Genomic DNA, 17,065 nt, shown 5'->3' on the forward strand with positions numbered 1-17,065 from the left:
TCCACACCAACAGCCTTTTCCACCATGAACCGTGCATTCTGCATGGTGTGTAGGGATATTATAACAAGATTATCTGCACTGTGTCCATAGCACAACCCAAGTATATGTTCTCTATACACGTTAGTAAATACCTCACGTCTTCTGTTGAACACTAGATCTAGGAAATTACGTGTGGTTCAGAATAAGCACATACATCATGGCCTTGATTCAAACGCGTTGTTGTTTTTTGCGGGAGGTATTTCCCATAGCAGGTATTCAAACGGATTCTGTGGCGGTACACAAAGTTGGGTATGTCCTGGAAATGATAACACGTTCTATACAGCAATGCCAGTTGGAGTTGCGGCAGTGATTTCTTTTAACACGTCCCAATGGCGGGATGCAGGGTAGTAGAAACATGTAGTATGGGATGGTCCTAAATACGTTCATTAAGCATGATAGATATATTGCTATATTATTTTAATGTGTTCGTCATTAGTAACATTATGCATTAATCTCACGTACGCTGTGAATTGTGTGAACTGGCACGTTGTGATGGCTGTGATGTACAAACTACCCCTGTCATGATTTCACATACATATGTTGCTGGCAGACAGTGGGAATTACACACGTCTTAAGTTGGCTCCACAGTATCGCGACATATTTTCAGTCACCCATACCTGTGCTCGTTGGTTTCACCAAAGTTGTAAACGTTGCGTAACTTCGGGTTTGATATGACTGAAACACTGTTCAAAACGGTGTTAAAAACAACTCACTCACTCACTAGGTCTACGCACTTGAGTGTCCTGTGTGAAACCGAGAGCGATTTTGCCTTTTAGGTCCAATGGGATCCGCGGATCGAGACTGGTTATTCTCTGGCGTTGGTGTTCTATATTTATTGAGGGACTTGACTTACACTTGCTGCCACTGCAACTTGGTCCTGAGACAAGCTCCGTCATTTAACTGTTTCTAGTTATCGTACAGTGTCAGAGAAACAGATAAATCAACAAGACGACGGAACACTGTCATGATGCTGGCAATGATGGAAACTAATAAAGAACGTCTATTAGCCTGAATAGTGATAACATATAGCAATTGGTTGGTTGGTTGGTTGGTTGGTTGGTTGGTTTGTTGTTAAACGCCGCACTCAGCAATATTCCAGCTATATGACGGCGGTCTGTAAATAATCGAGTCTGGATCAGACAATCCAGTGATTAATATCATGAGCATCGATTGTGATATCAAGCAATTAGGATACGATGACATGCATCAACCAAGTCAGTGAGCCTGACCACCCGATCCCGTTAGTCGCCTTTTACTACAAGCATAGTCACCTTTTACGGCAATACCCTCCATAAGGTTTTAAATTCTGCTAGCCCTTAGGATACCTTTACCATTAAAAACACTTGTCTGGGCTAGCAGGCTTGTAATAATTTCCATCCACGATGCTGACAAACACCAATGATCCTTGTCTTTTATACGAACCAACACACGAGCAAAAGGGAACTGCAGGAGTGACAACTTTTCTTATAGCCTTAATACTTGAACAGGATATTGTTCAAATGTCATGTAGTAATTGTTTTTGATTGTTATGTACGATTAGGACCATGACGTCATATGTTTAAAATTCGACAGTGACTAAACAACAATGATGACAGTATCACGTGTACAGTATCAGTATGTACGTATGTTTATACGGTCGGATTGTGATTGGCTGTTCATCTGCCAAGATTTGTTTATCTAGGGTTTGAATGACACAAAGTGATACCTTACAATCAACAATACATTTTATAGGCTGTTATGCTCAAACCAGCTGTAGGGTAACAGAATGTTTTAAGGAGCAACTGTAGATCCAAGACTATGACTTCTATTCCCAATTCATTGACGTTTTCAGTGACACTGATCAGAAATTTCCCCTCTAGTCCAATGGTGATGGTGACACACTCTGGCTTCACCCCTCTGTCTGTTGTTACTGTTACTGGCACCAGGCATCTCCTTGTGTTTATGCACATGTACAAACAACAGACAAGAGTTTAATTCTGACGTGACTTTAGTTCTGAAGCAATCTATGTTTGAAAAAATAACTGCTCCATAGTCTAGGATGTCCCCAGCGCTGTTGACAGCAGCAGGTCTGTATCAACTGAAACATATGCATCTCCACTCTCTACACAAACCGACAAGGCCATGATAAATGAGACACATTGTAACACTTCACACCATGAGAGACCATGATTGATATTTCAGTTATAGTTTTTAAATGTCTGTCCTGATAAAGTCCTCACTCTGCTGATTATTACAATTTAGTTCTCTTTGAAAACATTTTCTTCCAATAAGAAATGAGACATGTAAAGTTTTTTCAGCAAGTAGAAACAATATCCTGAGATTAATATTGTGCACATCTGAAACAATCACACACAACACAGGCAGGTCTCGTAGTTCAGTATTTTAGCACTGTTCCCAACAGTAAGATGTGTATAACTCACATGTTAGAGGTACCTCATAAATGTACCATAGTGCCTTATAATTTTTAAGTTTGTCCAAAAAGTGTGCATTGGTGAGAAAACAGAATAAAATCAGAACTTTAACTCGCTTTACTTTCATAAAGTAAAACTTCACTTATATGATTCGTTTAGTAAGAAAAATCATAAATATTTGAAACATTGGGTCAATATATAGCTTCCATTAAATGTGAATGAAAGTGTTACAATTACCATATAAACCTTTTAGAATTCATGTCATAAACTATTATCTGCATATCATTCTCATGAATGTGACCTAAATAACACACACTTATCATATGCGATATCAAGCACATATTGTACAACATTCTCATTTATCAGGACCTTGTTTTTGATATCTAAAAGCATTTTTCTGAGGCAGGAACACAAAGAGTATATAAACAAATACATATCAATTTGATGTTTATTTGGTATGTGATCACAAATAATTTAAACAGACATGCCTTTAATTGTCCTCACTTATATTACAATATTGTCAGTTTCTCTATATACAATATCAGCTTCAAAAGTACTTCCCCCACACATATAAAATGCTGTCTTCAAAATGACAATGACAGGGATTGATGGACTCCCAAGTAAAATAGAATATATATGTACAGTCAACAGAGTACAGGTCAACAATGTACCAGCATGTGAAAACTACAGCCCAAGAACAGATCAACCAGTCTTGCTTTATAGTTTACAGATATGTTTTGAGGAATACAACCAAAATAATATGCATAAAGCATACCTTATTAAAAATATTTTGAATGTTTACAAATTGTTCCTTTTTAAAAAGAAAATATTAAAAAGATAAAATTATTTTATTTACCGTATGGAACCTGTAAACGTAGAAGGTTATCGACCTAAGGGAGATAAAGATTCCCTCTTGTTTCTCATTCCCTGATTCTGACTCCATTTACTTTGTAATTTAATCTGGGGCGGTGGATTAACCCAGTGGTTACAGTGTTTGCTTGTCACGCTAAAGACACGGGTTTGATTCCCCACACGGATACGTGTGAAGACTATTTCTGGTGTCCTCAGCTGTGCTTTTGCATGAATATTGCTAAAAGCAGCATAAAACCCAACTCACTCACTCACTCTTGTTTAAGCCAATAGAAAACTGAAACATCAGAAAGTTTAAACAACAGTCTGACCTAGTCATCTTAGATAGTGGGAATGCTTTGTGGTTATTGTTATTTCAGAAAATCTTTTATAGGTAATGATGCCAACTTGCTACTGATCAGGGAGTGAGAACAAGAGTGGCCTGTTTATCACATGTATGGCCAACCACATAGCATGTCCTACTGCTAGGCTAAATGTCACATGTAATTTGTGTGAATAAACATGGATAAGGTTGTTGGTTTCATGCAATACACTGTTACAACACATCAGCTACACAACGCTTGCATCACGACTACATCTGCATACATGTATGTATCACGACGACATCTGCATGTATGCATCACGACTACATCTGCATGTATGCATCACGACGACATCTGCATGTATGCATCACAACTACATCTGCATGTATGCATCATAGGTCGGAAATCTTTCTCCAAACGCAAAATTCATTTCATAAAATTTCTACACATCTATCAAACAACCATAGACCCCTATGCATATGAACATATAAGTAAGCCTGAGCTAACAACAGAAGATATTACAGATACGATTAATCATACAAGTACCTGAAAGTGAAGGTCATCAAAGTAAAATACTTCTTTCATAAAAACAGGTTTTGCATATAATCACTAACTTTATCAATGTGAAACACACTAACAATCACGATTTCCCTCTCATCGACAGATCTAATGTGATACAAGATAATTATACCATATTGAATAGGAATATATTGTTCTATAATGTCACTGTAGTAAATGTATGATACAAGTGACCATGAAAATGCATGGAAACATATATTATATAAATTGGTTTCACACACTATTTTTCAATATTATCATTCTACGTGGTAGGATAATACGTTAATATCATTCGCTAAAAGTAAACACAACTGTATAAAGTCTCTCACAATGCAACTGCATACTACATTCTGAAAGCATACACACTGACAAAACTCCTTCAAAGAAAAGTTAGTATAATATTATGTGCATAATTTACTTCACAATGTAAGGAAACCACACATTCTCTCAAACCTTTCTTTTGAATTATTTCTTAATACCTAGACAGGTGTTTTCACAAGCTTTTAAGCCAATAAAGAGCTTAACTGACTAATAATCTATCTTGAGATGTAAATCTACTCAGATAGGTATATAATAAAAATAATTACATGGAGAGCTTTAACAATGGGTTTCTTGATAATAATATAAGTTTCATCCATCAGTGTAAATCATTTACCATACGGAGTCGAGGACATTGAATAATTTATTTACTGAGTAATTAACCTGTTGTGATCACAAGAGTACACTGCCATTCAAACTGTGAAAGATTATGGGACACATGACAGACACCCTTGAAGAGTTAATTCAACACAGACTACAGACTGTAAATATTTCGGAATGAGCCATACTTGGAGAAATCATGCACATAGAAAGTTAATGGGTCAATATTAATATATCGTCAGCGTGTTACATAGCAAATCTACAGTTTCGTTGTATATATCTGTATACATCTACAAAAGTATTGAAACAAGAGTTTCTAGCTTGTTACCCAAGTCAGATGCCCAGCAACTACCAACCTACGACTGATAGGGCAGCAAATCCCATCTACAATGAAGCACCAATAGGATAGTACATGTTGAAGCTCAGCAGTACCAAACCTGGGCCATAACAAACTCATTATCTGTTTGTCAAAATCTCTGGCATTTTTCTCCCCCTAACTTTTGTGTGTGTTGATATATCATAAGGCACATGTCACCATTTTATCAGCTAAAAATATTGGGCAAAATGCCTTCTTACTAAAGTTTTGGCAAGAAAAACAACAGGTACTTCCTGAAATCTTTAGCATGTATTGCCTTATTACAGAGTGGGACTACACAACATGACACATACGAGCCGAGAGGAATTTTCATTCTGCCATTTTTTTCACGAGGGTTTGACGTTACTCTTGACCCAAGAATCTGATGAACAAATAATTAATTTGTTATGGCCTAATCTTATAGTTGTTATTAGCTTTTTTTCTTTTCATATAAATGTTACATTTCAAAATGGTACTTTTATATTATCACTATAATTTGAGTTATAATCTCCACAAGTTCCCTTGTTCGTACTGATTAGTTCCTATACAGTATTCAGGACATTTTCAGTCGAAGACATCATCGTAACATTCCTGGTTGTTATGCACGCCCTCTAGTGGGCAGCATCCTGCTACATACCAGAAAAAGCAATAATCATCACCTACAGATCCTGGACTATTTGTAACGTGGCTGAACTTTATGAAGGGGAGACAACCTCACACAAACACACACTTTGTAAAGTGTTAATTCCAAGTATTTGTTTTGAAACATTAAATGAAACAAACATAAATAGATGAAGTTTGTATAATAATCAATTTGCAATGAAACCATTTGTTTCGCAAGAAAGAAACTACTGAAAATAAGAAAGAAAATAAGATATTTTTCAAAGTTTGTGAACATTATTTATATTGAACTTCATTTTTAAGTAGCATTTTAGAAGCAGACGTTTCATTGACAAAACCCTTTCAATAATCATAAGAAATCTCCATTGTACGATTTTGACCATATCATAAGTATGTGTTTATGACTGATTACTTCTGGGTTTGGGTTGACATGGACTTCTACCTCTTTTTTCTTTCAATGGGACATTTCAGTACGGGTTCCAGGACCTTATTACGCAAGCTTCATCACAGCTTGATGAGGACCTAGCCTGGTACCAAAATGTGGCACTGACCGAACAAAGATGTTGAAATCCATCAGTCAACCATGTTGTTTTCATTTATTTTGAACTTGTAATCCTGTTCACACAGTTTGTTTTCATTTATTTTGATCTTGTAATCCTGTTAACACAGTTTGATAGAAACGATATAAATATTCAAACTTAAGGACAATAACTGAAATGAGGACAAACATGTCAAGATTACTTATACTTAATCCTACTGTCATAATCTTACATACCTTGTACCAGACACATGCACAATCAGGTACCATTTAACAGAATGACTAATCATGAGGGAGAGATTAACAAAAGAATGTCATTTTAAGTCATAAAACACAATGTAACAAAATAATTTAACAAGATAAATCCTTTGAGACCCTGTGACTAGAAAAAAAATAATGGTCCAAATTAAAACTGTACCATGTGTAGTAACAAACAATGATAAAACACTGATCATGAACATAAAAGATATGCAACGATAACCTTCTACAGGTGATAAATAGGTTCTAAATGTTTGTTATTCAAAATCAGGTAAATATATGTTGCAATTGTAGTCATTGTTAAACTCAGTATGACTGACATGTTGATCTATGTGAATCACTAAAAAGAAATACATTCTAGCAAAATGTTTGCCCTTTATAGGTGGTTTAGTGTCATATTTTTAGCTTCTTTGTCAAATTTGGGAAAGGTCAATACATGATCATAACTACAGGTGCAATATTTTACACCATAAGTAACATTAATACAGTGTGACATCGCTCCATGATCATAGATTTGTAGCCCATACTACCAAACAGTACCGCCTAGATCAACAGCGTTTCACTGTATATAATGCAGCTCTACAACACTGGAAACAAGATGCATTGTCAGAAGAGTGATTATGTTTTACAGTTCTCATGAAATCATGTGGTCTTACAAAATATGTTGTACATGTCTATCAGATATATATTTCCAGCAGTACATGATATGAAATATACAGGAACATGCATTTCATTATGGCCTTCATCGTTGTACATATCATCATCAAATTAAGTTCAGCATCAAATATCACCAATCATCAAAACACACGACTACAGTGTCCAACATACTTCATCCTGTTATGGAACAAGTTGTTTGAATAATAGCATAAATAGTGGTTGCCATAGTGATATGTTACAGTCAGCAGAATAGCCATAAGGAATATAGTTCCTTTGGCACTTGGATAAACTAACTTAGTTTCTTCTTACTGGATTATAAAAAGTTTTAAAGAAATACAAAAATAATATTCTTATTTTGTACGTCAAGATTAAACTTTTAATATTCCGTGTACAGATAATTTTTGTAACTACAGTGCTCCCTCGATATTGCGCTCTTCAATATAGTGATAACTCGATATTGGCGGTAAAGCATGACTCTGAAAATTTACTTACATTTTAATAAACTCAAGTTTTGACACAATGTTTTCCCCATCTAAAAAAATTTTATCAGCTGATCACCGCGATCACAAAACACCCGAAATACCAGTCAACAAATCTAAACTGAAGTACTCAATTTAATCCCATTATTATACTACATATCTGGTTCTAAAGAAGGTGTTCATTGTAATATATTTCATTGTTTTATTCAAAATTTCATTCGGTAATGTTTACATTAATTTTGGCAAAATCGTGTGTGATATGGTATTTTAAGCAATATGACCAATCAATGCCACTGAATCACTCTGTACTTGTGTAATGAATTGTGATTGGCTCTTCACTCATAGCATCTGTTACTACCATTATCGATCGATATATTCATGTTAGTAGACTACATTCACATTGAATGTGACAGTTAAGGCTTGTAAATAATAACAAACAGCGAAAACATAATGGATATATATTTTTACACTATGAACGGTAAACAACTTGTATCATTGCAATGTGCGAGACAAGGCGAAGATCGTGAGCTTGGCCGAGCGCGTTCCCCCGCCTCGGCCTCGGTTAAACGGCTCATCGTAAATAATGCCCACCAATTATTTGGACCCCATTGGTAGCGTTGTAGCGAGGGACCACTGTATCTGGTTCTAAAGAAGGTGTTCATTGTAATATATTTTATTGTTTTATTCAAAATTTCATTTGGTTATGTTTACATTAATTTTGGCAAAATCGTGTGTGAAGCGATCGGTAGATCGCACAACTCACTGTTGTTTACAGCAACCCTTTACATTTTTGCAACTACACATAGTGTTTATAAATGTTTTCAAACTAAAACATTGTTAATACTATTTAACTATTTACTTTGTGCAAAAGTAAAAGAATATTTTGAGTTTCTTTTGTAAACAGGTGGTATCTTTCATGATAGCTTCCTCTACAACCAGAAAACTATTGAATCTTTATTCTCAAGTTTTGTAGAGAAAGGCTATGAAAATACAAGTAGGTCAAACATGGTATAAAAGCAGTATGACAAAAGCAGACAGTATTTGGTTTTCACTGAGACAGATGTCTATTGAAGTTCAGAGCCACAACATCTAGGCACAAAAAGTCCATATTTGATTCATGGGAAAGATGTTTTATAAGGTAAAAGACAGATGAAGATAAAACATGTGTTTTCAGCACAGAACAAATAACAAGAAACAGTTAGAAATAAAACACAAATAGAAATCATTGAGCCATTTCATTAATATGGTCGTGTTTCCAAATTATTGAAATCCATTAACATCACAATGCTCGCAATGTGACACATACTGGGGTATGTGTCTCAAACTTGTCACTTTTTGAGAAAAAAAATTAAGTTCAGTTTTGATAAAGACGAGGTATAAAAAGGCCAATAGAAAGGCAACTGAGTTCTTGTTGGAAATGGAAAGTTATTCATGTTAATGTTTTCTGGGTACACAGATTTGCCGTGCCCGAGAATTGCCAGGTTTTGACCACCTTAAATATGTGAGGGCCAAATTCTTCAAGGGCCGGCTTGTTGGCACTGTTTAACATGAAATTATTACTTGTAATATATCACACTATTTGAACATGAAGAAGAGGCAAATATTGGCACATGTCATGTTTTGATGTTTTATATTCCTTTTGTAAACACTTAAGGTGTGAGGTCACCTGTTTGAAATTCAGCATTCAGTACCTATGATTGGTGAAACATGCTTCCAAAGGCATTGTAAGTGCCTACAGTCAGCTTAACCATTACCCAGAGACTACCCTACACTGTTCAGACGAACAAAACGCCATTTGATATGAACACCATCTGACATTAAATACTGGATATACATAAAATGTCTTCATAATTTAAATCACAAAGTTCAGGCGCTCACTGATGCGCTCTATGTACATTGCAACATAATATGCAGGTGACTGACAGTCAGATAAAATGTGACCTTGACTGGTTGCTTAGCAACACAGTAACTGAGGTATATCTAAATTGTTTCATGTAACATTGATAGAAAATTAAGTTAAACAGGTCACAAAGCAGTAATTCAAGTCATGGTCACCATGTTAACAGAAGTAATGTCATGACATAAAGGTGTGAAGGATTTGGAGCTCTCTGAAAAGCCATGGAATGACATTTGCGGAAACTATTATTGTCAAAGAGTAAAGAAATTATTAAGATTTCAAATACTGTGTTTAAAATGATGTTTGTAAAGGAAATTTGACTTATGATATAGATTATACATTGATATTTACATTAATGGCTCATATAAGTTATTGGAATTGCCACAAAATATCTTCCCCTGCCCTAAATAGTTTACTAAAATAATTTTCCTTCCAGCCACCACAACAGCTTCAAAGTGTATACCGATGTTATCAAAATAAACTGTACTCCTGCTTCTCCATAACTGATATCACATCCTTGGTTTGATTACAAGTCACCTCCTCATCACGCATCTGTTTGCCTCCCTGATATGTGACTTCTGTGCTGACCTTGACCTGGGTGAAAGGTCATCAAGAGTAGATGGTGATGACCTCACGGCCACTCCCTCTGACCATCAGTACTCGGTCAAGCCCCTCTGTCAATACTTCCAGGAACTCCATGTCTGATGCTGGTCAAGGAATCTTAAAATCCAAGAATATGTATTCTGTACGTTCTATATACATGTATCATTTGTAAAGTGTTTGTTACCTATGGAAAGATTCCATAAAGCTTAGACCATACATTCTTTGCTCCCCCAATTTGCATCGGAAAAATATAAGGCTTCCAGAACTCAAGTATCACATGATATAAATGAACTTTTTGACCCAAAAAATCTTTGAAACCAAACTGCAACAACTGACAAATATGGTATCAGTGACTCAATATCCAGCCTATCTATAATGACGATGAGATCATTAAAAACATGTTCATAAACTTATATTATCATTTTTCTCCCTAAATTGTATGTCTTGAAAAACGGCCTATAATCAATGCACTTCCCCTTCCAAATAGATGCATTCAGGGAGTAAGTGCCCATGTTTGTGATTGTCTTGCACTTGGTAAAGGATACAGTTTTCTTCACCAGCACTTGTCTTCGGGGGTGCAGGTAAGTTAAGAATCACCAGTTGAGCATCATGGGATTTCTCTACGATGTGTTCATTGAGTCTCACAGCTGTGTGCATTCTTCTTACGTTTCTTGTGTCTCTGAAAACATTAGAAACTCCACTGTAACTCTAGAACATGCAACCAGGAGGCGGAGGAGGCCCCAGGGATTTATATGGGCCTAGCAAGTTTTGAGTCTCGGGAAATTTCAGTAATATATTTTGGGGGTCCATAGATGAAATTAAGGGCCCCAGGTAACCACTTGGACCTTCTTTACATCAAAAAGCTTGTGTGACTTTCAAGAAGCTTAATGGTGTTTTAACATTACACTAGCTCTGTAGTCTTATTCTTAGGCAAAAACAAATCCTTTAGTGTCAGGTAACATGGCCCCAGCAGACATGGGTCATTAGGTCGGGGTCTTGTTTCATATATTTTAAACAATGTTTACCACTGATGGCTTGTTTAGGTTTTGATGTTAGTTGCAGTGTATCTTGAATTGTGTAGATCAAAATGACAACAACATTAAAAGGCAGAATGTAAACTAGACTATTTGGGGGCTGTTTACAGCTGTGATAACAAGTGTTTAGGTAGGTCACAAGTGACAGACTTGATCCACACTACATCTTACAGCCTCCAGTTGCAGTCACATGTTCTGTAAAAGGCCTGAGAAACATTTATTTAAAGACAAGCTTTATCTGTGCCTTCAATGACAACATTGCTGTTATCTGCAGGTATCTAACTTGGGGGGGGGCACAAAACAAATTTGTTTTGTCCTTGACCATACAATAACCATCGAGGGTACTACCCTGTCCTAGTAGTAGAAACAAAGAAGCCACGCTGGCCCCAGGTACGGCTGGGGCTTCAAGCCAGACCCAGTAACTGTACCAACTATTAGCAGGAGGTCTACATGACTGTAACCTTGCTATTAGAACTGTGTCTTAAGCGAGGTCGGAATGCCTGGTCAAAGAAAACACTTGTAAATTAACTTTCTTGACACAGCATCAAATAAACGTGTTGTAAACAAATTGCTCCTTGTGAAGAACTAGGTTGACTTGATGAGAATGGACAACATATTTATGATGTATTATAAAAATATTGGTCCAAAGAGCAATAGGAAATCCCACCTGCAAACAATGAAAGTTAAACAGCTGGAACATGACGTGGATGTTTACACTTAATTCCATGAACATTTATTACTTCAAAGTAAGGTTTCATTCTTCGCATATTGACATGTGCCCAAATCTCTTTGAAAAATGGGATTAAACTCTTCATTCATTCAAATCAGTGTTATATTAGTGACAATACATGCAGAAAAAGCATTTGTTGACGCTAAGCAGTTAGTCGGTGTTGGGTTCAAACCTGTAACAATTGGCAGCCTGAAAATCATGAGCATGTCATATATATCAGTCATATATATCATTCATATGAGCATCCAGTTTATGTCATAACATTTCTACCATGCAGCGTAAGCTTTCATAATTCTCTCTGAAGTGAATAAGATTTTGTTTGGCTGGTTGTTGCTTACCACCACACTCAGCAGTATTCCAGCTATCTGACTGTGGTCTGTAAATAATCAACTCTGGGGCTGACAATACAGTGATTGACACACTCAGCACTGATCTAAGCAATTGGGATATCATGACATGCATCAACCAAGTCAGCGAGTCTGACCACCCGATCCCATTGGTTGCATCTTTCGACAAACATTGGTTGCTGAAGACCAATTCTAAACCAGATCTTCACAGGAAAGTGAATAAGGTGAAAGTATAAACTGCAACTATTTCAAAATGCAAAAATAAGTAATCCAATTTGACAAATGCAGCAGTTAGATTTCTCTCAACAAACACACTTCAAGCAATGATATGCTACAGGAAGTTGATCTTTTCTTGTGTTTGTTGTGGAGCATGCATGATTGACATAAATCCTTCAGAAAGAAGTTTCTAGTTACAAAATACTTGACATTCTAATTTGTTCTAAGACAGACATCTAGATAGTAAAATCTTTGAGCTAACTATAAATGATAACGTTTGGCTAAACAGATGCTACTCATGTATGGGAGTCACACAGGTAAGCATGGTAAACAGTATATTCTAGTAACAAAGGGAGAATGTCAGCACAAAAACTTCAGGGTGTGTGAGTAAGTGATTAGTAATGCAAAGGGTGGAATGTCAGATATTCTATGACTCTGTGATAATTGGATTCTTTACAGACACATTTTGTCTGTTTGAAAATTGGATATTTATAATTCAAAGTTCAAACTTGAATATTTCTTTGTCATTATTATGTAATGTGTTTGAAGATTTATCACAGAGACAGGCTATCTGACACCCCTAAAACAGCTGTGATAGTGGTTGCAAAGAGGTTAAGCTTCTTACGGCTTAGGAAGTGACTGAGGGGATCTGAAACAACAAGCATGGCAATGACGTCGCTGAATCTGTACATCGGCAGAACAGACATGTACACACCATGTAACATGCACACATCATCATTGGAAGCATCCGGAAATAGATGCAACACGTTCCATTCCCATACTGCCTTGGGGCATCGGTGCCTAGTCGTCTATGACAGCGGGTTCGAATCCCAGATTCACTCTGATATGTTTCTAGGTTTGTCAGCACCATACCGGCACCCACAGGTTTCACTAAAGAGGTAAATGTCAAGACCAGCATCACTTTGGACTTTCTCCCACAATAAGCTGTCATGCCGTGATATAACACTGAAATACTGTTCAAAGCGGCGCTAAACCCACACTCACACTCACACTCACACTCACACCACTGCCTTCTCAGCACTTAGACACTGCATCAGTTCCTGAAATAGAGACTGTGTGGTAGACATGTAGCAATCTACACCTGTTGATTGCACCATGAGAAACCCAGTTAGAAACGTGCGGTCAGAGATAGGATTATTCCACACGTGTGAACACACCAATCACATAATTTCATTGTGTCTGCCAACACTGACGTAGTGAACTGTTTATCACTGCCTATGTCACAGCCAAATTTACAATGGGCTTGCCCATTACATATATAGTAATTATTACATGTGTCTGTCATACTGATTTGAAGATTTGCCCATCCCACATCACAATGTACCTGCCCTGGCACATAACATCTCATATATCAATACCCTGCCCATCCCATATATGCTACCCATCCAATATAATAATGTATCCTGCCCATCTCATATACCAATACTTTCCCATCTCCTACAACAATACCTGCCTATCCAATATATCAATACCATCCTATCTCCTATAACAATACCTGCCCATCTCATATCTTATATATCAATACCATCCCATCTCGTATAACAATATACCCTGCCCATCTCATACATCAATACCATCCTATCTCCTACAACAATACCTGCCCATCTCATACATCAATACCATCCCATCTCCTATAACAATACCTTGCCCATCTCATACATCAATACTATCCCATCTCCTATAACAATACCTCCCCATCCAATATATCAATACCATCCCATCTCCTACAACAATACCTGCCCATCTCATACATCAATACCATCCTATCTCCTACAACAATACCTGCCCATCTCATACATCAATACCATCCCATCTCCTACAACAATACCTGCCCATCTCATACATCAATACCATCCTATCTCCTACAACAATACCTGCCCATCTCATACATCAATACCATCCTATCTCCTACAACAATACCTGCCCATCTCATACATCAATACCATCCCATCTCCTACAACAATACCTGGCCCATCTCATATATCAATACCATCCCATTTCCTATAACAAAACCTGCCCATCCAATATATCAATACCATCCCATCTCCTACAACAATACCTGCCCATCTCATATATCAATACCATCCCCTCTCATATATTAATACCATCCCATCTCCTATAACAATACCTGCCCATCCAATATATCAATACCATCCCATCTCCTATAACAATACCTGCCCATCCAATATATCAATACCATCCTATCTCCTACAACAATACCTGCCCATCTCATATATCAATACCATCCCCTCTCATATATTAATACCATCCCATCTCCTATAACAATACCTGCCCATCGTATATATCAATACCATCCCATCTCCTATAACAATACCTGCCCATCCAATATATCAATACCATCCCATCTCCTACAACAATACCTGCCCATCTCATATATCAATACCATCCCATCTCCTACAACAATACCTGCCCATCTCATATATCAATACCATCCCATCTCCTACAACAATACCTGCCCATCTCATATATCAATACCATCCATCTCCTACAACAATACCTGCCCATCTCATATATCAATACTATTCCATCCCACTTAACCATGCAGTTGTGGTTTAGAATTGACTCTTAAGTTTCATCTTAAAATCTGAACACAAGAAATTATTTTATTACAGAAAAAAACCCATTCCCTTTGTGGTATAGTTTGTAGGCACAAAGAGTTGTTATGAATATATATATATATATATATATATATATACACAGAAGAGCATGATTCAAAATATCTGATAGACCAAATTAAGGGAGTGCACTGTGTGAGGCCACTTAGAATTCGGTGTGTACGTTTGAATATTGACCCTCCCGTAGTTTGGTGTATTAGATGATAAGCTGTATTCATGCATCAACCCAAGTCCGTATGAGATTTACTAGATTGCAGTGTCGAGAAGCTGTACACTGTGGGATTATACACTACTGGTATGTATATTAGACTAGACAAAGCTTCAATCGGTGCCCATTTCTAATCAAAGAAGTGTTGGAAACAAATAAACAAATTTCAATGTAAAATATCAAAACACATTTTCCAAAATCTACTTCAGTGATCAAGGTAACAAGAATCTTTATGAACAATGGTCATTTGTATCAGTTGATTATTGGAGGATGTTCAGTGTTATTTTACCATCTCTGCTTCTGTTGCCTGTGGTGAGTGAGTGAGTATGGTTTTACGCCGCTTTTAGCAATATTCCAGCAATATCACGACGGGGGACACCAGTAATGGGCTTCACACATTCTACCCATGTCGGGAATCGAACCCGGGTCTTCGGCGTGACGAGCGAATGCTTTAACCACTAGGCTACTCGACCGCCTGTAACATTTAGGGATTACAATTCTGATCCTTTGCTATTATCAATATATTTCAATAACTTTAACACCCATGACCATTTCAGGGCCATGTTCACAAAAGTGATGTCACATAGGTTAGTCTGGATCTGCACAGAGGTTAATATAATCGGCTCAAAGTCTGCAGCAAATGTCAGTGGAAATTCCCAAATGAGAATTAAGAAATTTCCCAATTTATCTTATTTCAGTTATGAGTAATGCGATGGCTTGGTCGAGGTGACTTGTACTTTACTGATCACAGAACCAATACAGAGAAATAAGGATTACTGCTTTATCTTACATTATTGCATTGAATGTTAGATACCTCTGAAATGAAGATCAGAACTTGAATACAATCCCAATTTTGAACAAAATCACATTTTTTTTCTGAATTTGTCTGCCAAGGGAACTAAATTTGGAAGCCTAGATAGATCCCTGGATCTCAGTACTATGACTATTTAAAGTCTGTTAAAATATATGACTTACAGCAGTTGTAACACTCTCACTGTGAAATGAGACCCTACTTGTACTTATAACATATAACACAGTGTTAATCAAGAGCCATGGTTGTGGCATGAGGTTCACTTATTTCCCAATGTATCGTGGTCAGGTGTACCCTGCTGTTACTGAACTGACAGTCCGGTTTTCCAACACTTCTTCAATTAGAAGCAGGCTTCACAGGCCTGGCGACAGTTAACTGTACTTACGGCTTGAGATTGAGGAGTTGCCCCCCTTGCTGAGGGGTAAAGGTGAACTGGTTGTGTTTACTGTGATCAGTGGGATCAGTCGAGCTCTCGTCATCTATCTCCTCAGGGACAGGGTCAAGACGTAACATCACGTCTGATGGTGTCAGATGCGATCGATCCACAATGGCTTGGGGCTGGGGAAAAACAGATTCATAGTGTGTGATGCTCTTCTGCATAAAATATTAATCGTACAGAAGTTTTATATTTCACAGGGTCATAAAGGTCATCCAAGCAACATATACCTTCAAAATCAAACAGTGGCAGTTAAATTCAGATCTTGTGCATCAACAATATAACATTGAAATATAAAAATTAATATTTTATTACATAAAATTGGCACGTAAAATGGGGGCTGACTCGGTGGTATAATGATTGGATCCTGGGGCCATGCTGACCCGGACGGCAGATTTG

General features: G+C 37.0%; 1 protein-coding gene across 6 annotated transcripts in view; it reads right to left on the bottom strand.

The window, feature by feature from the left end:
* Positions 1–2,008: 2,008 nt before the first annotated feature.
* LOC124148276 (solute carrier family 12 member 4-like) overlaps positions 2,009–17,065 on the bottom strand; it is a 179,986-nt gene continuing 164,929 nt past the window's right edge. For 5 of the 6 annotated variants that reach the window (XM_046519289.2, XM_046519288.2, XM_046519287.2 and 2 more), the window contains 4 exons: positions 16,616–16,788; positions 13,180–13,203; positions 10,773–10,906; positions 2,009–10,325 (listed from right to left, as the gene is read on the bottom strand). In XM_046519289.2, coding sequence (XP_046375245.1) covers positions 10,234–10,325; positions 10,773–10,906; positions 13,180–13,203; positions 16,616–16,788 — 423 coding nt within the window. In that variant the 3' untranslated portion in view covers positions 2,009–10,233. The remainder of the gene's footprint in view (positions 10,326–10,772; positions 10,907–13,179; positions 13,204–16,615; positions 16,789–17,065) is intronic. The other variant, XM_046519286.2, reaches the window with a different exon arrangement.

This window comes from Haliotis rufescens, unplaced genomic scaffold (assembly GCF_023055435.1).
Source record: "Haliotis rufescens isolate VD_foot unplaced genomic scaffold, xgHalRufe1.0.p SCAF_19, whole genome shotgun sequence".
In the NCBI taxonomy this organism is placed as follows: Eukaryota; Metazoa; Mollusca; class Gastropoda; order Lepetellida; family Haliotidae; genus Haliotis; species Haliotis rufescens.